This window comes from Castanea sativa, chromosome 12, assembly GCF_040712315.1.
Source record: "Castanea sativa cultivar Marrone di Chiusa Pesio chromosome 12, ASM4071231v1".
Classification (NCBI taxonomy): domain Eukaryota; kingdom Viridiplantae; phylum Streptophyta; class Magnoliopsida; order Fagales; family Fagaceae; genus Castanea; species Castanea sativa.
Genome location: NC_134024.1, coordinates 23,936,810 through 23,959,608, shown reverse-complemented (window position 1 = coordinate 23,959,608; position 22,799 = coordinate 23,936,810). Strand labels below are relative to the sequence as shown.

At 34.6% G+C, this 22,799-nt stretch overlaps 1 protein-coding gene across 2 annotated transcripts in view; it reads left to right on the top strand.

The window, feature by feature from the left end:
- The first annotated feature begins 937 nt into the window (after positions 1-937).
- Positions 938-22,799, top strand: part of LOC142618785 (ATP-dependent DNA helicase SRS2-like protein At4g25120) — a 31,753-nt gene continuing 9,891 nt past the window's right edge. The window contains exons 1-24 of one of the 2 annotated variants that reach the window (XM_075791805.1): positions 938-1,233; positions 1,672-2,344; positions 2,494-2,535; positions 2,691-2,854; positions 5,321-5,519; positions 6,134-6,190; positions 6,275-6,380; positions 6,480-6,613; positions 6,777-6,851; positions 6,966-7,091; positions 7,202-7,333; positions 7,429-7,512; positions 9,073-9,186; positions 9,340-9,440; positions 10,225-10,291; positions 11,117-11,167; positions 17,539-17,616; positions 17,716-17,925; positions 18,045-18,083; positions 18,245-18,316; positions 18,418-18,504; positions 20,038-20,094; positions 21,906-22,108; positions 22,204-22,297. In XM_075791805.1, coding sequence (XP_075647920.1) covers positions 1,073-1,233; positions 1,672-2,344; positions 2,494-2,535; positions 2,691-2,854; positions 5,321-5,519; positions 6,134-6,190; positions 6,275-6,380; positions 6,480-6,613; positions 6,777-6,851; positions 6,966-7,091; positions 7,202-7,333; positions 7,429-7,512; positions 9,073-9,186; positions 9,340-9,440; positions 10,225-10,291; positions 11,117-11,167; positions 17,539-17,616; positions 17,716-17,925; positions 18,045-18,083; positions 18,245-18,316; positions 18,418-18,504; positions 20,038-20,094; positions 21,906-22,108; positions 22,204-22,297 — 3,126 coding nt within the window. In that variant the 5' untranslated portion in view covers positions 938-1,072. Of the gene's footprint in view, positions 1,234-1,650; positions 2,345-2,493; positions 2,536-2,690; positions 2,855-5,320; positions 5,520-6,133; positions 6,191-6,274; positions 6,381-6,479; positions 6,614-6,776; positions 6,852-6,965; positions 7,092-7,201; positions 7,334-7,428; positions 7,513-9,072; positions 9,187-9,339; positions 9,441-10,224; positions 10,292-11,116; positions 11,168-17,538; positions 17,617-17,715; positions 17,926-18,044; positions 18,084-18,244; positions 18,317-18,417; positions 18,505-20,037; positions 20,095-21,905; positions 22,109-22,203; positions 22,298-22,799 lie in introns of both variants that reach the window. The other variant, XM_075791804.1, reaches the window with a different exon arrangement.

Below are 22,799 nucleotides of genomic sequence, written 5' to 3'. Positions count from 1 at the left end.
GTTCGTTCGGGTTTGATTGTGTCATAGATCTATAATTTAACTTGTTGTAACTTGTAACAATGGAATTATTGATTTTTTTATTATTATCAAAACTATTTTTTAATATCATAATAGATTATAAAATATTTAATATAAAAATGAAACTTTTTTTTTTAAATACTTTGCAACTTTTGATAATTGAATCTTAAACAAGCTTGTGAGCCCCCTCTCCCAAGAAGTTGTGTACTCTCTGTCCATGTTTTGAATTGTGTTGTGCACCCTTGTGAATAATCAAGCTTGTGAGTACCCCCTCTTAATAAGTTATGTATTTGTTTTGCATGTTTTAAATTGTGTCGTGCTCCCTTTATTGACACAAATTGATTAGGTGATTGTGTAGGGATGTTAGGAAACTAAATTGGGTTTTTGTGTGCCATCACAATAAAAGGAAATAATAAAGTTTGACTACAAATTTAGTTGTAGTCTAAAACTACAACTAACAATAGAAAGATGACAAGTATTATTGTCATTCGCAATGCATGACTTATGAAACCATACTCTTTTTTTTTTTTGAGAAGGTTATGAAACCATACTTAAGTAATTGTACACAATAATTTTAAGTGAGTCATATGCATTTGTCAATTGTCCTTTTTTGGTCCCATAAACTTAAATTTTTTTTTAATCATTTGGTCTGTAAGTTCTAATCTGATGTCACTATTGGTCATTCAATTCCATTAAGAAAATTGTTGTTAACAATGGTGAAAACAAATGTGCACTTATATGACAACAATGAATTTTTACTAAAGGGTATATAATTTAAATTTTTACTACAAGAAAAGACAAAAAATCGTGGCCCATAACGTTCTAAAAAGGCCCATAAATCGGGGCCACTAACGCTCTAAAGAGCCCATAACTTGAATTTCACTAGTAGGAGGGAAAAAGATTAAAAAGAAACCAAACAATCCTCCAAAAGATGACTCTTTTCTTTCCTCTTCCGATATGCTCCCTTGCCTGAGTACTAGGGTTCAGTTTTTGAGCCACAAATTTTCCTCTTTGAGTCCTGACCTTTCCCTCTAAAACAAACAACGGAGTAGTAATGTCAAAGGAAAACGCTGATCCAATTCCAAATGTCCCCAAAATCACAGTCACAGAGGAAGAAAGAGCTCGAATTTCTCGCAACTTCCGAGCCGCTAAGGCTCTTCTTGCTCGCAAACGCCCTCGCCTCCATCACCATGCCTCCCCCAGTTTTCCTCACAAGTAAGACCGCCCTCTTCCACTAATTCCCTGTTTGATTGCTGTGACTCAAAATTTTACAAAGAATTCAAATTAAATTTGATTTTTTCCGTTCTCAATTTATGTGTCAACCAAACGAAGCCTTATATTTTATCCTTCATATTTTGCCTTATACTTTTATTTTCTGAAAAAAGTACATTTTACTTGCGATTGGATATAATTGACTTCCAAAAAGCTAAAGGTCAGAGCAAAAAGTTGAAAGCTGTAGCCAAACGGATTATCAAATAAGTCGAATAAACTAAAAACGAAAAAATAAAATATAAAAACCAAATGCACATTTAAATTTTAATGTTAAATTTTTGCTGTTTCTCAACAAAACAACAGATAAATGAGCTTGTTTTTGTTAATTGTGAACAAAATTAAAATGATTGAATGTGGTAGATTTGATCATTCTGGTTCCAGAGTTGGGGATACAAATGGAATTCAAACCAGCATCAAGAGAGTTCCTCTTGCGGAGCTACAGCCAAACACGCCATCCCTGTCTTTTGTGAAGTCAAAAGTTTGTGAAAATATAAGCAGTTCGCGTTCCGGGGGCTTAACTGTTGATCGAAAAGAATTAGTTGATTATAGCTCTAGTGCAAGGGCAACTGGTGCTCCTTTAGAGAATGACTGCACGTTGGATTCTTATAGAACTCCTATGAAACAACAAGAATGTTTTGATTTAATTGATTCGGTTTCGATGACTAGCACTCTAGATGATGATTTTGATGAGTCGATTTTGGAAGAAATTGATGCTTTGTGCGAGCAGAAATCTGCTGCAAAAGCAGAAGGGCAGGTTCTAAGTTGTGACATTGACCCGGGTAGTCATCATGATGGTAATAGTAATGGTGGTCTTAGTGCCAGTTTGGAGTCTGTCACTGGGTATGAGAGTGTAAAAATGGAAGGGGCATTGGACTCCGAGAGTGATTTAGACCCTACAACAAAAGGGTCAGAAACTTCTCAGACTATAGAGACTGGGAACATGCCGGAGGAGTACTCAAAATACTTGCAGTCTCTGAATGATCGACAGCGTGAAGCAGCTTGTAATGATATTTCAGTCCCTTTGATGATTGTTGCTGGTCCAGGAAGTGGAAAGGTTCCTCTTTACCTCTCTCTGTTGTTTTCATACACATGCATAAAGAAAATGATATTCTTGATTTCTATTTTGGTATATCCCATTTTATATTCATGTATTCTATGATATTTACCTATGGTTGGAGTTCAATTTGCTGCTTTTGATGTCAGACTTCTACAATGGTTGGGCGTGTGTTAATGCTGCTTAAGGAGGTATTGCATCTTTTCTACTCTGAATTACATTTTTCTATGTGCCATCTATTTTCTCAGTTCATTGTTCTTTCTTTTCGATCCTTCCCGTTTCTTCTAATTTAGTATTCTAATCATCTTTATTGTTCCTTATTTTCCACCCATTAAAACATGTCTAGGGAATTAGCCCGTCAAACATCCTGGCGATGACTTTCACTACAGCAGCAGCTTCTGAGATGAGAGATCGCATTGGAGCAGTGGCTGGAAAGGCAACAGCCAAGGAGCTCACAATCAGCACTTTCCATTCATTTTCCTTGCAACTATGTCGTTTACATGCTGAGAAGTATGCCCACTCTGAGATTGTATGAGATTTATTCAAAATTACAGATGATTAAATATTTGCTTCCGAGCTCTGTTTTACTCAGAAAATTTATAGAAGACCCATTAATACTTTCCACTAGAGAGCTGTGCTAGCCTCATAACACTCTGCAAATATTGTTATCTATAAAAAAAAAACACTCTGCAAATGTTGTCAATAGCGAACTTCAATTTGAAACACTTTTTGAATTCCTACTTTAAAAATTTGTCTCTTTAATTTTGTCTTATATATGTTAGGAAGAAATTCTAATGCATTCATACTAAATGAAAAGAGCCTAGCCTTTATGTTGTTTGGCATTAGAGGGCACTCAGGGCAGAGATCTTAACAGTGTTTTGGTGTTAGCTATCTCATAATGGTTATTGTATAGTAACTTTTCCATAGAATGTTTCCCTTGCTTTATTTCTGAAGGTATGTTTTGTTCATATATATATTTTTTGCATGAAGTAGTCTCCTTTCAATAAAATTATTCGTACTTATAAAAAGAGAAGGAAAAAAAAAAAAATTGGTTCCATGTTATTGTCTGTTGTGTAGGAAATTCTGTCTTCTGTTTCAAGAGGATTGGCAACACATGTTCTGCAAACATTGAAACAATCACTGAATGCATTCATTTACTTATGTCAGACAAACGTGGTTTGATTCCAATATCTTTGTCATATATTGTATTCTAATGAATTACAGAATGAACTGCAATTATTTAGTAGCATTATTTTTGTAAAAGAAATAGCTTGAGAATTTTTTGGTGATAAACTGATTTATTATCAAAAGAACACAAAGATGCAATGAAAAACAACACAAATAGAATTAAAAAAAGAAAAATTCTCTGCGTGAGATGACCTGATGTACCTACCTTCCTTGAAACAACAGAAGAAACTATTACCAGAAAACACTAGAGCTTATTACCCACAAATGATTCGAGTTCCTTTGTTTTTGGGATTATCTTCATTACTAGTATACCACTCTATTCTCTTCTACCTGATATGTCCCCAACAATCTTCAACACTTTGTCCTCAGCAATTTTAAGAGTCATAGTATCTCTTTGTTTGCATAACATGTTAACAGTGGCTGCCGAAGTTATTCTTCTGGAGGTAGCAACCAAGGTTTTTTTGCTCCATTGGTTTAGTCACTCAATCAAGTTCTTGCGTCTAATCAGTACATGTTCATTGACCAAACACTTTCTCAGCATGGATTCTGTTGAGAAATTGAAAGAGAATATTATTGGTTGTACCCTTGTCTTGCATGGGTGATACTTTTTACGAAGGGTCTGGAAGTTTCTAGTGCTGTGTCCCAATCAGCTTTCCCTACCAGCTGTCTCTTTCAAGAATATCCTTTTACCTAATGTAGATTTGTAACCCCCTTGTACTATATATGTAGCATGGAAGTCAAAGGTGAGCAGGGCGCTCCCCTCGGCACCCAAGTGAGACAAGGCGCCACTAAGGCACCTCGAAGGCTCTAAGGTGAGGAGTCTTTACCGAGGTGCTTGCCTGTAGAGTAAAACCTATTGATAGATTATTAACAACTTATCGTTAGAATAAGTAATAGAACCAAAACTGTATTAAGCCTATTTTGAAAGCAAGTAAAAGACCTAATTTCTTCATGCAACATGTGTCAATAACACTTGATTATAACATTTCAATACATTAGATACATATGGTTAAAGTTCTATATGTATAAAAATATTTAGAATTTGGAGTCTCACTTTAATTAGGTTAGCTGTTAGGGCCTTTTTTGCCTCATGCCTTGGTGATACAAGGCCTTGGTGCCTTAGGGTCACCTTTTGCCTTTGACTACCTTGATAAGAAATGAATTGTAAGAGGGATGGGTATCAAAAATTTCCAGCTCCACATCCCCCGTGTATAATTTCTCATTTTAGGTAGTACTCAATGTGTATTAGTTACATTCTTAACTTTCCTGTTTTCTTTTTTGAGCATAGGTAAACCTTTTTTGACTTTCCAATGTATTGAAGACGATTGCTTGGATATTATTTCTGATTAAGACACCTTTCTAAGATACTGAAAAGCTGGCTCAGTAAACATACAGCTTTGTAAGCCAAAGTTCTCTATGCTATGTCTTATTAGTAAACTCAATTGTCATGTTGCTATCATGGAATCGTCCTTACTATGGCCTTGCCTGTTATTGCATATTTGCATTAGGACTTAGGAGGGGAAAAAAAGATAGCAAAATAAACCACTTTTGTTTGACAACTTTTTTTGATAATTACTTGTCTTTGACTTTGGCAATTTTGTTAAACAGGTTTTTCTCTCTGCTAAAGCTGAAAAACAACTTTATGATAGAACCACTCGTATTTCTGTTATGATTTTTATTGTGGTTCTATCTGAACTATATAATGGCAATCCACCTACTTGTTTAGAGTCCCTTTTTCTATATGGTCTTAGAGGCTATCTGAGGACTAAGATATTGCTCATGTTGTAGGTTAGGGCGCACATCAGAATTCTTAATATATGGGCATGGCCAGCAGAGAAGAGCAATCATTGAGGCTGTGCGGCTGTTAGAAAATGGGAAGAGCAGACAAAATCATAATGCTTCCATACTTGGTGAAGATTCTAATGATATAACGTCTCTGCAACTTTTTAAGGATAAGTCAAAGAAATGGCTGAAGTTTGTGGCTCAGGTTGTTGTTTTTATCTTTGTTATTTATAGTGTGTTGTATTTTATTCAGTCTTCAAAAGCTATATATCTGGTATAAAAAGCTATATATCCACCAAGCATACTCCCATTTCCCTGAAGTTTATTTAGGAAAATTTTCTACCACAAGATTCTATACGATATCTAGAGATTAGGTGAAACCCCGCTTGTGTCAGCGCTTTGTTTCCTACATTTTGTAAAAAGCCGGTCCTAATATTGGAGAAAAGAGGAGAGCTGTGGTAAGTTGATGGCTAGTGTAAACTTTAGTAACTTTTCATGAATGGATCCTTTACAGTTATTTACTAGTTATATGAATAAAAAGAGGTAAGAGGGACTGGGATGCCAAAGACAAAATGGGTAGAATATTGAACAATGATTGAGTCAAATAAATTAAAGCTGTTTACAAAGTGGGTTTAGACCTTATCTTGACGACTCACCTTTTACAAGTACCAAAATCATGAATGAAAACGTTTATTTCTTTTTCTTAATAAATTCTATGGCTGAATGAGACTACTCAAGTGTCCTGTCTATATCTATCTGCGTATGTTACACCAATGAACTTATGAGGTACCGTGCAATTAATTTTTACTCCAATTTCAGGCTAAAGCTTCTGGAAAGACTCCTGAAGAATGCTGTAAAATGGGTGATGAAATGGGAGTAAGATGTTTATTTGTTGTTTCAGAAATCTTTTTGGTACCTTTCGTTGCATTCGTGTGATTCTCAGGTTTCAATTTGAATCAGGGTGCAATCCTTGGGAACTACAATGACATATTAAAATCTTGTGACGCTCTGGATTACCATGACTTAATCAGCTGTTCTGTAAAGCTGCTTACTGATTTTCCTGAAGGTTGAAATTATCTTAAATAAACTTAATCAGGCATATATATATATATTTGTACATTATTCATGTTTTAACCAATGTTTTCTCTTTCGGTTCAATTATTAGTCTTCAAGGAGTCTCAGGATTCATGGAAAGCCATTGTAATAGATGAGTTTCAAGATACAAGTTCCATGCAATATGATTTTCTGCGGATTCTTGCTTCTCATAACCACATAACTATTGTTGGTGATGATGATCAGGTGCACTTGCTATCTTTTACGGCCTGAGAATTGTGTTTGTGTTAACTTGTTTGTCCTTTTTTTTTTGTTTTTGTTGGGGTGATTTTGTGTTTGTGCACTGTAAATCCATTTTGTTCGAGTTACTTAATTTTTCTGAAGTCCAATATAACATGTCCTACTGTAGTCCATATTTAGTTTCAATGGAGCTGACATTTCTGGATTTGATTCATTTCGCAAAGATTTTCCAAACTACAAAGAGGTTTGCCCTGCCTTTGACTCATACATGTTCCTTGATTACATTTACAGCAAGTATGCAAGTTTGTATAACTAGAATTGAATCTGATTCTTTCTTTGAAATATCTTTATGCTTCAGATCAGACTAAATAAAAACTATCGATCCACACGCTGTATTGTTGAGGCTGCATCTTCTCTTATACAAAATAATATAAAGCGATGCCAGTTAAAAGATGTTCTTACTGATAATTCTTCTGGATCTAAGGTAATTTACTTCTGCCTTATTCTTCAGATTAGAAAAATAATAATTTAAATGTGATTTTATATCTGTGGTTTGTTACTTAATTTCCAGATAATGTTGCCTATAATACGCAGATAATCATAAAAGAATGTCACAATGAGAGTGCGCAGTGTGCATTTGTTGTTGACAAGATCTTGGAAACTGCTTCTAATGGTTCTGCTGCTAACTGCTCATATGGAAACATTGCAATTCTTTACCGGAGGCAGGTCTAGCTTACTTGCCATTATATAAATTTGCATGATAAAAAGTACAAACATTAAATGTCTGCTGTCAAATTATGTTCTTATGTTTTATACTACAGGTATCGGGAAAAGTCTTCCAAATGGCCTTCCGTGAAAGGAAAATACCTTTCAATGTGCACGGTGTAGCATTCTATAGGAAAAAGGTAGTTAACATTTTTCTAGTTTACAAAGATGTTCTCTACCATCATTCTAGTTGATTATGTTTAGAATTTAATGCATATAATTTTTACTATGCAGTGTGTTCATTTTACAGAAATAAAATCTTTACTGTTTTGTGTGATTCTTGACATTACTAGAGATGTTTATTAGGAGGCATTCTTTCTTGAAAATTTTTTTGGCTGCCTATCATGACTAGGTTTTGTAATATACTTCCATAATGAAGGATTTTTTTGGAAACTAAAGATTTTAAATTTATAATTTCTATCTCGTGGGTACCTTTCTGAACTACACGGGTGTAATGCATGTAATAGACATTACTGTTAAACATATATTTTCTTGACCTGATTTTAATCTGAATTTAGGTTGTGTCCTTCACCATGTGGAATCTAAGTAATAGCCTTTTAGGTTTGGAACATGAGAAGGAAGGCGATTTCCTAATTATATTAAATGTATTTTACTTAAGTTTTGAATTTTTATGTGCACTTGAAACTTTCATAACTATTTAAAGGCACAATATTTAATAATGGTAGTTTCTCAGGATACTCCTTTAAGCTAACGCAAATTAACATGTTTCTTAGCTTGCTTAGGATATTGAATAAGCAGGATCTAATGATTTTCTTACTTAGGAGGTATTTCAGTTTGATGTTTTGTGGTTCGTAATCATACAATTTTGATTTTCTTTCAACTTTCTTTTGATTACTAGGATGTAATTAGTTTCAAGATGTTAGGTTGAAATTTTATCCTTTCATTTACTTATCAAAAAAAAAAAAAGATGTTAGGTTGATTTTTTATCTAGGGGAAACTACACTTCATACCCTGTACTTAGGGTAGTTCACTTGACCTAGGGAAAATACACTTTTCCGGCCCTTTGACTTATTTTATTTTTTTGATACTTGAGACTATCCATTTATGTTCACCTCTCATCATGAACATGTTGAACTGATCGGTTGGAAAGAAATATAGACATATATCTGCATGCATGTGTATACATATGTACATATTTAGGTCAAGGTTCAGTCCAACATGATGGGGTTATTTTTCTGTGTCAGAAAGCCTCTTATTCACTCACCTGAATGCAAGAAAGTCGAATAAATAGTTACACACACGTACATACATATATGAATGAATATATGCATACATAATTGTGAACTGAAAATATTCACTTGTGTTTTAGTGGAACTCTAACACAATTTAGATTGGTTGATTTTTTTTCCTCCTAAGAAACAAGCGTTTGGATTTTTTATCAGCAAGTTTGCTTACTTCATAATTTTGATCCCAGTGTGTTTGAGTGCATAGAAGGAACAAATTCTTTGCCTGCATATATCCAATCTTTTAATTTTAGCTATGCTGTTATTGATGGATTTACCCCTTTTAGATGCTGATAGTTATTATAATCTATTGTACACACTTTCTAAGCTGTTTAAAACTTTCATATGGTTGTGCTTTTAAATTTGTCCAAGTAGTAGAAATCAAAGCTATTTTCTCATGCATGCCAACAGAGTTACTTTTGTTATTTGGTTATGATTTAGCTTGTCTTATAATAGGTAGTCAAAGCCATTATTGCCATGCTTCAAACAACATTGCCTGCTTGTGATGATGGCCCATACCGTCGGGTCTTCAAGGCTTTACTTCCTTTTGAGAAGGAGGAAAAGAAGAGGGTACGTGTATTGTTTTATTTATCTATATATATATATATATTTAGCTATTGTGCTTGTGTGTGCACTATGCTGCCAGTTATCTTTCTTTTAATCTAGGATATTTCATTCTGTGTGAGGCTCACATATTTGAGTCTCTGTCTCTCTTTCTTGCAGGTAATAGACTATATCGACAAAATTTCAACTATTAGAAAATGCAGCTTTATATTAGCTGCCTCGGACATCTTTAGTGCCAAGATTTCTGGTACCTTCAAGAGGTTCTGTTAAACAAATTATTCTCAATGTTCTTAGATGGGATGGGTAGCTCATAGTATTCAGTTATCTTATATTTGTAGTAGTTTCTTTTTTAATGTTAAGGACGGTATATAATGTGACTTATAATAATGAAGTAATCAGCTCCGGGTTTATTTCAAATATCTGGCATGTGCATATTTGACATTTATGTAATTTTGCGTTGAAAATAAAGTGGCAATGCAGCCTCAAATAAATTGCAGAAATTGATAAACATAACTACTTTAGGGATATTTAATCCCTGAGGAACTATTACCTCTTTATCAGAATATCTTTTCTTCTCATTCCGAGCAATTGGCAATAAAATTCTGAAATTTTTGTGAGAAACACATGGTGAACAATGAGAACTTAACTTTTATGGGAAATAATTTGACAACTATATTGAATTAATAGCTAGTGTACAGTGGCAGATGAATGACCTGATCCAAACCTGTGTAATCCTAACCCATTGCTAGTGTAGTTTGATGTATAAACGGCATTTTCCTTGATTGTGATGCTAATAAAATTACTATGTCACTTTTTGCATGCCTGGTATTGTTACTGTAACATAGCTTTTCTTTTGAGAAGTATGAAAGTTGATCTGGATGTTTCACAATTCTTTTAATCTGAAAGATCTCTCTCTCTCTCTCTCTCTCTACACACACACATTTGTATTTTTTTTATCAGTTTCTTGTGTTATGGTTGTATGCCTGTACATTATGTAAGATGTCCTAGTATTTACTGAAATATGACCCCTGCAATTGATAACAGGAGTCAGCTTACCCAAGGACGCAGAGTATTGTCGACACTAGAGATGATATCAAAACTTGTAAACAGGGTAAATATATTTGGCCTCACTGCAGAATTGTTGACTGTCATTTCTTATTGGAAACAGTTAGTAATTGTTTTTGGATCTTTATTGATTAAAAAAGTGTGTTTTATATGGTGAGAATAGATTAGATAAACTGATTTTTGTGGTTATTTGTTATTTGATCTGGGATTACTATCCAATTATTGGAACCTTGTGTGGTTTCATAGAACTTTGGCCATTTGAAAGATGTTCTTATCTTCCCAAGCTTTTTTATTTTCTTTTCCTTCTTTTCCCTGCTTTCTAAAGTATTTTAAAAAGGTTTGATGCTAGTCTATGCTAGACCCATGATGCAAGAAAAGAAACTCTAAGAGGGGGACTTGTGTTTGGGAAACAAAGTAAGAATAAATCAAAGCAATAGGACCTAGGAATTAGCATCTAGGGTTTGTTTGGAATCTGCACCAAGTGGTGAAAATAGAAAAATAGAATCTATGAATTAGCTCATAGGTTGCTTGAATTAAGCACCAAATGTTGGAAGAAAACTTACAACCCTTTTTCATTAGTGATCAACTGCTTACAATAGTGAACTTTGGACCCTTTAAGTAGAGTCCCCAAATTTACACATGAAAATAAAATAAACTCTTTTTGAGATTTCATCATAAATGGAAACAAAATCCAAATAGTAATCAAATGTCTTTAATAGCATCAATTAGCGTCAGTCAACATCAATCAGGCCCAACAAAATCAATCAGCATTTTGTTGTCTGCATGAACCCATGTATTTTTTAGAGATAAATTTGAAGGTTGCGTTCTACCTGATTGTAAAGAAATTGACCTTACTTATCAATGCTTACAGGAACAATCAATTTCAGCTATCATAACCTCAGTGGCAAACATGGTGCCTCAGGTTTGGCTTCCCTTTCGGCTTTTTTTTTATTTATTTTTTTTTATTTTTAAAGTAGAAATTTCTATAAGAGATAAAAGCTTTGTTGGTAAAATTGATTGAAGATAGTTTTCTTGCGTATGATGCTGTTTTGTTTATGCTCATGTCTTAATTATTTATTTACTACTTTGAATTTGCTTGCATTTAAATAGTTTTATTAGTGTTAGATAATTAACTTCATAACACTAATGATGACTATATAAGTCTTATATTTCTTTTCTATAGCATACTTCTATAATTAGCATGGATTCATGTAAATTGGTATAGAGATGAGGCCATGGACAAACAGGACTGCAAGATGCCTGGACATCTGTTGGATATTTTATAAATTTTCTGAAGTTCCTGATCAGGGTTTGTGATTTGGATGTGATGACATCAGCTTGACCGGGCATCTCTCTGTGGATCACCTCATGGTATATTGCACAGTTGCTTGGGACTTGTGGTAATTAGTCCTTTGTTTATTTAGGGCTAATTGGGCAATCCAAATCCCGTGATCAATCTTTTGGCTTTACGGAAAAGGAACTTTGGCAATACTATTAGCGGGCATATTTGGAAGGCAGTTCTACCGTGTCTAATGTGGTGCCTTTGGAGACAAGAATTCCTATACTTTTTGTTAAATTACCGGTTCTCCCAAAAGTTTAAACTATTAGGAGATGGTAGATTTAATCATTTAGTCGCACAATTCTAACACTACCCCTCACTTGTAGGCTCAAACTTCCTATTAATAGGTGAGGCCCAACATGTAGGATTTTAAATGGGAGGTAGTGTGGAGGAGACTAGGATCAAACTTGGGAGGGAGTGTAGAGGAGACGAGAATCAAACTTAGGACCTCTTGCTCTGATATCGTGTTAAGCTACCGATTCTCCCAAAAGCTTGAGCTATTAGGAGATGGAAATTTAATCATTTAACCTCATCATTCTAACACTTACGAAGGAAAAGAGTGATTAATGACATGATTGAAGTTTTTATTTTTGAAGACCTTATTTGAATGGATGTTGATCACTACACCATTTACGTCGCCTCGCTTATTGGATTTTCTATACTATATGAGTCCTAGGTAGTTTCTTATATATATATATATATATGTATGTATGTATGTATGTATGTATATATATAAATAATTTAAACCTGAATAAAATAAAGGGCAAGTGTATATTGGAGAGTTAGTAAATTAATGACCATTGACTGTTAAAACTATGCTAGCATTTTGGGGTAGCCAAAAATGGAAAATGTGACAAACCAAATGGGATGGAGGAAGTAAAATATATATTTATTTATGGCCAAAATTTTGTCCATTACTAGAGTCATAGCTTGTGTTCTGGGTGTTTCTTGTCACCAGTTTATTGGGATCTGGTAGTAATTTCTAAACAAATGGATTACTTATCATAAAAAAATCAAAATAAATGGATTGGAGTTAATTATGTAGAAGGGCAGTTTTATGTGCAAAAGGTGTGGGGAGTCTGTAGATCGTCTCCTCCTTCACTGTCCTATAACCTTTGAGATGTGGAGTATGATCTTTAGCTTGTTTGGTGTTTGTTGGGTGATGCCTCAGAGGGAGTGGATTTGTTGGATTGTTGGACATGCAAATTCAGGTGTCATCGTAATGTAGTTATTTGGAGGCTTTTGCCGCATTGTTTGATGTGGTGTATTTGGCGGGAATGGAATTCTAGAAGCTTTGAGAGTCGTGAATGGTCCATGATTGAGCTTAAGTCTTTCTTCTTTTTTACTCTTCTCGAATGGTGTCTTGTTTTACCATCTTTTTCATGTATTTCCCTTCCTGTGTTGTTAGATCATTGTTATTTGGTTTCTTGATGTTTTTCCTTTTTGTACATTTCCTATGTACTGGGCTGTGTGTTTTTATAAAATTTCTTTACTAATAAAAAAAAAGATCTAATTATAATCTTGGTTTATTACTCATTGAGTGGACATTATAAGTTAACTAGCCAAAATAGAAATTATAACAGTAGAGAGGATATCACAAACAAAAAGGTAAATATCACTTTTAAGCTTCCAATTGATGCAAAAAGTAACTCTCTTATGACCAAATCTGCTTAAATTTCGTTTTTAGTTCTCTAGTTCTTAATGAAACCTTAATTCAATGAGTTAGCTCCCTGTTTTCTCACACGGGCTGTGTTTAGTGGCTTATGGACAATGGATTATAATTAAGATGCCATTTTTCAATAATCGATTCCTGAAGATGACATGCAAATTAGGTTAAGAAAATCATTTTTTATGCTAATCTAGCTTGCTCTTCGTACTGGTCTTCCCTCGTATTGGTTGTATGAGCTGATTTGACTACAGCATGTGCAGGTCAAGTTTTGTTGGTAGTTTGCTTTAGCATTTCTTATTCTGTTCTCATCCATACTTCCATGTTCTGATGCTGGACAACCAAAACTGATGAATACCAAATAAGAAAAACAGAAAGACATATTGGGATAATGATCTTCCCAATCAGGAGAAAGAGGCGATCACTTTCGTTAGAGCTATCACAGAGGAGGTTGGTTAGAGTCTTATTTGATCACTTTCCAATTATCCTAGAGGGTGGTGCAATTCAGAAGGGACGAAGACCTTTTCGTATTGAGAATATGTGGCTTCAAGTGGAAGGTTTTGTGGGGAAGGTGAAAGATTGGTGGGATTCTTATCAATTCCAAGATACACCTAGCTACAGAATGGCTATGAAATTAAAAGCCCTGAAGGTAGACTTGAAGAAGTGGAAAGAATTGGAGTTTGGAAATATGGCTGTAAAAAAATACAACTTTGGAGTGATTTGAACGCTTTGGATGCAAAAGAGGAAGCAGTAGTTTGTTCAGAAGAGGAGAAGTTAGAGAAGGCAAGACTTCAAATAGAATTTTAAAAAATCAGCCTTTTTGAAGAGATTAGTTGGAGGCCAAAATCAAGAATGCTCTACTTGAAGGAGGGAGACAGCAACACAAAGTTCTTTCATTAGATGGCTAACTCACATAGAAGGAACATTGCAATTAATAATCTAAAGGTTGATGGGGTCCTGACTTCCGATCAAAAAAGTATAGAGGACTGTATTATTCAGTTTTATACAAATTTATTTACGGAACATAAAGTCTATCACCCACATCCAGATGTTTTGAATTTTCCTAGAATCTTTGATGACAAGGCTGGCTGGTTGGTGAGGCCTTTTGATGAAACAAAAGTTTTTGGGGTAGTTAAAGATTTTGAGGGGGATAAAGCTCCTGGCCCAGATGGTTTCCCTACGGCATTTTTCCAAACTTGCTGGATGTTATTAGAGCAGATCTCATGGAGATTTTTCAAGTTTTTTTGAGAGAGGTCAGTTCGAAAAGAGTTTAAATGCAACCTTTATCTCGTTGATTCCCAAAAAGTCAGATGCAGTAAAGGTGAAAGATTTTCAGCTTATTAGTCTGATAGGGGGTTTACAAAATTATCGCTAAAGTATTGGCTAATAGATTGAAAGAGGTGATTGGGGATGTTATTTCGGAGTCTCAAAATGCCTTTGTTAAGAATAGGTAGATTCTAGACTCATGTTTCATTGCAAATGAGTGTTTGGATAGTAGGCTGAGATCAGGAGTTCTAGGGGTGTTGTGCAAGTTGGATGTGGAGAAGGCTTATGATCATGTGAACTGGGGTTTCCTGATGTATATGCTTGAGCGGTTCGGTTTCCTAGAAAAATGGAGGAAATGGATTTATTACTGTGTTTTCACAGTCAAATTCTCAATTTTGATTAATGAAACTCCATGTGGTTTTTTTGAGAATTATAAAGGCTTACGACAAGGTGACCCTTTGTCTTCATTGTTATTTTGTGTTGTTATGGAGGCAATTAGCAATATCATGGATAAAGTAGTGACGGAAGGTCGATTGTCTGGATTTAGTGTGGGTACCTCCTTAGGTAATCACTTACAGGTAACTCATCTTCTCTTTGGAGATGATATATTGGTTATGTGCGATACTGATATCAACCGGATGTTGTTTTTTGCGCCTGGTTTTGTCATGGTTTGAGATTGTATCGGGATTGAAAATTAATTTGGATAAGTCTGAACTAGTTCCTGTGGGAGTGGTTCCAAATTTTGAGATGCTAGTAGATGCGTTGGGTTGTAAGTAGGGCTCACTTCCTATGAAATATTCCATTGGGTGCAAAATGGAAAGATAGAGCAGTTTGGAATCCCATCATCGAGAAGGTGGAAAGGAGGTTAGCGGATGGAAAAGATTGTATCTATCTAGAGGGGGAGACTTACTCTCATAAAAAGTACTTTATCCAATTTACCTACTTATCTCCTCTCTCTTTCCCCAATTCAGGCAGATATAGCATACCGTATAGAACAACTGCAACGAAATTTTCTTTGGGGTGGTCTAGGAGATGATTCTAAACTTCACTTGGTGAATTGGTCCAAGGTATGCTCTCCTATTTAGTCTAGGGGTCTATCAATTCGAAATTTGAGATACGTGAAGCGCTATTGGGAAAATGGTTGCGGACATTTGGGCATGAGAGAGAAGTGTTTTGGAGAAGGGTTATAAAGGTTAAATATGGAGTTAAGGAGGGAGATTGGTGCTCTAATTCTATTCCAAGCTCTTATGGGGTGAGTTTATGGAAAACTATTAGCAGTGGTTGGTCTACTTTTTCTCGCTACATTTAGTTTTAGATTGGAGATGAGATTAGAGTGAAATTTTGGCATGATGTCTGGTATGGGGATAATCCTTTGAGTATGTGTTTTCCAGATTTATTCAAAATCAGTAATGATAAGGAGGGTTATGTGGCTGATCTTATGCAGTTTCCTAACAGGGTTCTTTTTTGGGACTTGGAATTCTTGTGAGAAATTCATGAGAGGGAATCGGATTCTTTGTCTATTTTTTGGGATGTTATATATGGAGTCTCTTTGAGTGGTATTGGTGAGGATAAGACATGTTGGATACCTGCTAAGAGCAAGGGTTTTGAGGTAAGTAGTTATTATTAGGCTATGTTGGGTGTATGTACTCAGTCCTTCCCTTGGAGAAGTATTTGGAAGCAGAAGGTTCCTTCCAAAGTCGCGTTTTTTGACTGGATTGCAGCTTTGAGAACTATCTTGACTATTGATAATTTACGTAAGAAGAAGGTGTTGATTCTAGATTGGTGTTATATGTGCAAAAGTAATAGAGAATTGGTAGACCATCTTTTACTACATTGTCCTATTGTTAATGAGTTGTGGTCTATGGTGTTCACCTTGTTTGGTATCTATTGGGCGATGCCAAAGATTGTGGTTGAGCTCCTTGCATGTTGGCAAGGAAATTTTGGTCATCATTGTAATGACGTTATTTGGATGGTTGTTCCTCAATGTTTGATGTGGTGTATTTGGCGGGAAAGAAATAACCGGTGTTTTGAAGATTCTGAAAGGACTATAGCTGATTTATAATTTTTCTTCTTTAAAACTCTATCAGATTGGATGTCTATCATAGGAAGTCATTCTATTTTTCCGGTCTATGATTTGATGGATGCTTGTAGTTTATGTTTTTGATTATTTTGTTCCCTTGCTTTATACTTGCTGTATACTTGGGTGACTCACTATTATGTCTTTGAATAAAATTCTCTTTACTTATCAAAAAAATAAATAAATAAATAAAGAAGAAAAAAAGGTTTCTAGGAATCAATCAACACCTAAACTTGCTTGGAATTGGCACCAAGCAAGCCAGCAAAACCTAGGAATCAACAACTAGGGTTGGCTGGAATGAACACCAGACCATTCAGAAAATTTCAATGAAAATTTTATTAATCAAGCAAAACTGTTTCCATTGAGTACAATAGTATGCTCATATAACCTACTAGGACTAAACCCTAATTCAAATTGACTTAAGAAAGCCCAATTATTGAATTACAAAAATACCCTTGATTCTAGGGAATTAAATAAAATACTCTTAAGCTAATTAACTAATAAGACAAATAAAATCCAATGGATCAATAAAAAGTACAATTGACTTATAAAATCAAAACATGCAGCAAAAAAAAAAAAAAAAAAAGACTTCTAAAATCAAACAAAACTAAATTACAACAAAATTGTCTTCATGCTTCCCACATCATGTTTGTATTCTGAGAGGTTCAATTACTAAGATTTACCATCTTCCATTTGTTATCTTACACTAAATTTTGCTATTTTGACATAGATGTGTTTACCTGCTGTTTGCTGATTAATCTTCCAGTAGATTTCATTGAATTACTTTCAACAATTCTCTTTCTCTTTTGTGAAATACAACTTTACTAATAAAGCTTTTAAAATACAATGATATGAGGATGGTTTTCAGTTCAAATGTTCTATTAACATCGTTCCGATTCAGTATACTTATAACTTTTATTCATCATTCTTGTCTTAATTTTTTAGAAATACCTTCTTGAGCAACGGGCAGTTATTGATGTTGATGGAGGAAAATTGTTGAATGAAGACAATGACATCAGATCTGTAAGTATAAAGTGTTCATCCTGAAGTTTCAAATTACTTTGTCCTCACCTAAATCTTGGTGCATTCCCACGGTTGGAATTTGATCTCTTCTCCATGCAGGTTCTTCAGTACTTACTGGATGATGTCTCTGAATTTTTGTCAACTAAATTTGTTGCTGTAGAAGGGGATGCTAAAGTTGCAGCAGAAGGGAAAGGTTGTCTTAATGTGCTCAAAGCTTTTATTGAATTTATATCTGAGCGTGAGAGAGAAAATTTTCGTTCCCGGAGACATGATAATGAAAAATCCATCACCTTGACTACCATTCATCAGGTATTTTTCTCTGACATACAATTAAATTTGCTAGGACTGTCCTGTTGCTGTTCTGGTGGTTTTTGGGCAATATTCCTATGCTCAACTTTGTTTTAATGCCTCTCTTCTTCCTTTTGCAGTCAAAAGGCTTAGAATGGGATGTTGTTTTCATAGTTAAGGTACTTGATCACATTGGTTTGCTAGCTTTTCTTGCAACGCTCAAGTGGCTGCACTTATATTACACCAAAATTATCCTCTCAAGTGTGTGATTATGAACTTCTTTCCTTACACAAATCTGTTTGAAGGCGTTTTTGCATTAATGCTCTATTCAATGACACAGGCAAATGAATCTGAAATTCCTCTGTTGCATGAATTTAATGGTGTTGCAAAGGAAAACGGGAACTTAATTGAGGTTATTTGTGTTCTTTCTTGCAAGATTGTCTTTCTGTTTCTTTCTTTCATGAAAACTGTTTTAGTGTGGCACTGACTTATTCTTTTCTTTTTATTCTGTAGGAGGAAAGGCGCCTGTTATATGTTGCAATGACTCGTGCTCGGAAGAAGCTTTTCATTCTATATGTCACGATGGACTCTAATTGGCAGGTGTTTGGCATGAAACATCTATACATTCCAGAAACTGACTTCATAATATTACTATAAGCTACTACTCTCTTACGCATAATAATTTTTTCAAGAAACTGACTTCATTCCACTTCAGAGAAAGACTTGTTTTATTAGTTAATAATTAATAAAAAAATTTAAGCAATCCTTTGATGCTACTAATTACTGGTTTATACATTAAACTTGTATTTATACATCATACTTAGGAAGGGCTGGGATAACTTTTCTGGTTTCATCAGATGTGAGGGTGGTTTTGGCACAAATTTTCAATTTTGGGAGGATTGGTGGTGTGGGGAAAGAGCTCTTAAAGAAATTCCCTGGTTTATATATGCTGGTCCAAAAGATGGGAGTTTCGGTAGCAGATTTGTTGAGCTGGAGAGAGAGAGGGGGGGGGGGGGGGAGTCAGATTCAGTGGGATATTACCTTCTATGGTGCTTTACAAAACTGAGAAGGGATGTTGAGGATACTATTTGCTGGGTGCCTATCAAAAGTAAGTTATTTGAGGTACTCTTATTATAAAGTGCTACATATAGGGAGCCTTAGAAGAGTATTTGGAAGGCTAGAGTTCCTACAGAAGTGGCTTTCTTCACTTGGATTGCTCTCTTAGGGAAGATTCTTTCTATTGATAACTTGAGAAGACGGAGGATTCCAATTGTTGATTGGTGCTGTATGTGTAAGCAAGATGGGCAGTCTGTTGATCATCTATTGTTACATTGTCTTGTTGCTAGAAAGCTATGGTTGTTTGTTTTGTGCTTGTTTGGGGTGCAGTGGGTTATGCCTATAAGGGTGGTGGATCTATTGGTGAGTTGGAAGGAGCGGTATGCTAGGCACCTTATCGGAGATATTTGTAATGCTATCCTTCTTTGCACCACGTGGGTAATTCAATGGCTTGGAACAATCGCTGGCGGATGTGAAGCTGAGTTTTTTACATACTTTGTATATCCTTGGATGGCTACTTGAAGTGGTCATTCTTTCTCTAGTCTGCTGGATTCCCTTGATTGCTGTACTTCTAATTGATTTTGATTCATGTACAGTGCATTGTATGGTGGTTTTTCTCTTTTTAGCTAATAAATTTTAATTATTCATAAAAAAATGAAAGTATTGTTCATAATTTAGATAGCTTTTGTAACATGTCATTAAAAAAAGATTCTGTACCCAATCATACATATACTTCTTATACTATTTAAGTTCATAAATGCCACTAACAGCACTCAGTGATAATTTTACATGCTTGATTTACTTTTTGGTGTGTCTCTTGTATACATCTTGTGTGTAAATGTCTCTAGCTTTGCAGGATGTTAGAAGCTTTGTTGTAAATTAGAATGTTAGTAACATTTAAGAAAATCTGAATTTTAAAAAATCCCGTTTAGAAGTCTTCATAGTTGTGAGGAATTTTGGTTTATTTAAAAATAAAATTGATACTTGATAAATACTGTTCTTTAGTTTAGAGAATTGACTATACTATGTTTATTTTGTGGCTCTTTGAGTAATAAAGTGTTTCGGTGTATCCCTCAGATGCTTCAACCATCAAGATTTCTTAAAGAAATTCCAGATCATCTTCGAGAGGTTCAGGTTTGTCACGATTGTCCTACTCTATAAGTTGTATTGTTGTTAGCGACAATAAAAATCATTGCAACTCATGATACTATCATCTTTTAGAGAATTATATAGTTATGATGTCTTCAATGGTTCTCCAAATAAAATTGGAAAATTCAGCGTTTCTGTGAAGAACATTACATGGATGATTAGCTGTTAGATCTAATGATGCAGGAAAAAAAAAGCTTTATTGGAATGTGATTCCAATTGTGATGGAAGATCGTAAGGAATTTATTCATGATGAGATCTTAGGAGGGTTTGATGTTTAAGGTTTAAAGTATGGTAAATAAATATTGGATTTGGAATGAATCTTGATGGCTGTTTAGTGTTATAACAGTGAATAGATTCAATAGAACGAGAAAATAAGGATAATAAACCCTATGCAATTGCACCTAGGTTTTCTAAGCTGTCACAATTAGGAAGGAAAAAGCACACCCTCAACGCATAAAATAAGTTACTAGAATTTTATTAAATTCAATCTCTTTATATGTGAATGATATTGACCACATAAAATCCTTTATAGGCTATTGCCAATCCCTTTTATAGAAAGATTAGGACTCCTAAGTATCCTTTCCTAAAAGACTAAAAGACTCCTTGTTGTAAAGAAAAGTAGAACTTCTAAAGTAAATAGAAAAAGGACTCAAGACTTATAGACCTTTGGTAGTCTAGTACAATCCATTTTGCCATTCTTTTTGTTTTGAAGTAACATATTTTTAGGTGTTTGGTATGGCAAGTAAATTTTTTTTAAAAAGCAAACCACCAAAACTGGTGGGTTAGTCATTGGAGCTGCTGGTGTCAGAGGTTCGGTGACTGGATCGCCAAAACCAGCAGCCGGAATGATGGCTCCATTTTGTCATCGGTGTGTTTTTGTAAAATGTTTTACCAAAATTTTAAAGGGAAAATCTTTTACAAATTTTTTATAAAGGATTTTACGGTCAATGGAAAATATTTTACGAGTTTGACGAAATTTTACATCTAAACAAACACTTGAAAATGGGAAACATTTTTCAGAAAATATTTTACTTCAGAACAAATAGAGTGTCAAAAATCTGAAAATTGCCAAACTAACCCAATTTTGGAAGTAAATTTAAATTGAACCAGTAATGTTCTAATCTAAAGAAACTTAATACTAAGAGTCTAAGACTCAGTACTAAGTCACCTAGGACAAGTGTCAAGAGGGTCCCATATTGAAACTAGACCACAATTCTTGAAACTTTTTGTATTTAATCATGTTTGTCCTTGCATCACTTAATCACTTAAATTAAGCACAATTATTGAATTTAATGAACCATTTAACCTACACAGTTTATGAATTTTACATATGAATTAGAACATTTTGGAATTCAGTTTTGATGTTGTTCACATTAGCTATTTAATATCTTATATTAAGGGTCCGTTTGGTAAGAGATTTCTAGTAACGTTGTTTGTATTTTTTAGAAATACATGTGGGTGAAAAAGTGTGAAAATACGTGTAATGTTGTTTAAACATTGAAAACTATTGTTTAAACAATGGTAACAAACATGCTCTAATTAACATTTGTAGGGTCTGTTTGGATACCGCTTATTGTTGAAAACTGAAAACACTGTGGCAAAATAATTTTTAAATATGTGAATAGTGCTTGGAACCCAATTTTAAAGTTGTTTTTGTTGAAAAAAGTAGTTTGCGGGTCCTGTGAACAGTGCACGGGACCCACTGTTTTTTAATGCAGATGCAGACGTGCACCGAATAATCTGTATCCAAACTCATGCATAGTCCTTAGTGGTTAATGGATGGCTTGTTTTTGTAGGCTGAAGTTAGTGTACAAGAGTTGCAAACAAAGCAGCAACACATTCCAAATAGAATTGCTCAGTTTTCTGTTGATGTGCCAAGAGAAAAGGAACTTTCTGAAGTAGATGTCCCGAATGATTTCCTAAAAACTTGTATTCATAAGGCTTCTGAAGATCTGACAGACCCATTGGAGGCTAGCAATGGAAATGGTTTCTTAAGAAGGTTCTACCATTTATGATTGCTTGATTAATATTATCATGAAATTTTGGTTATATTTTTTTGGAACTGAACTTGATTCCTTTGGCACTGTTTCACAGATTCAATGTGGAGGATAGATCAGTTGTTTCTCACATATTTCATCAATGGGCAAAGAAGAAAGCATTTCAAGATCCCAAGAGGCTGCTTGACAAGGTGATTTCTCGTTATTTCGAATTTTGTTTTGCATTTTCTGGATATTGTAGCAAGTTTTGCATTTGCATGGTATTTGATGGTAAAATATGCGTTGAACAAGATATTCAATCATTCTTTTCTGTCATGTTATTTTCTTTTTTGTTATAAGAGTAAAGCCATGGCACCGCTCAATTTATAACACAAGTAAATTTCTGTGTATTTTGAGGATGCGCACAACACCAAGAATTTTTTGCATTTTTAGTGATGTAGTTAGCAAGGTTGGACATGCATTGAGTCAAGTAGATCAACTTAGTGTGACAGTAGTGCTTAAGGTAGACGATGACAATATTGCAGATGTAGTTGGAGATGTTCTTGCAATAAATTATTTGGAATTTTGAATATTAATTTTACTTTGATATAATGTAGATGCGCTCTTTTTGGAAAAACTCTATTTTAAAATTTTTATAGGGGTGTTTGGACCGGGGTGGAAAAACAAGGAGTTGCCTTGGCCGAGTGGACCGAG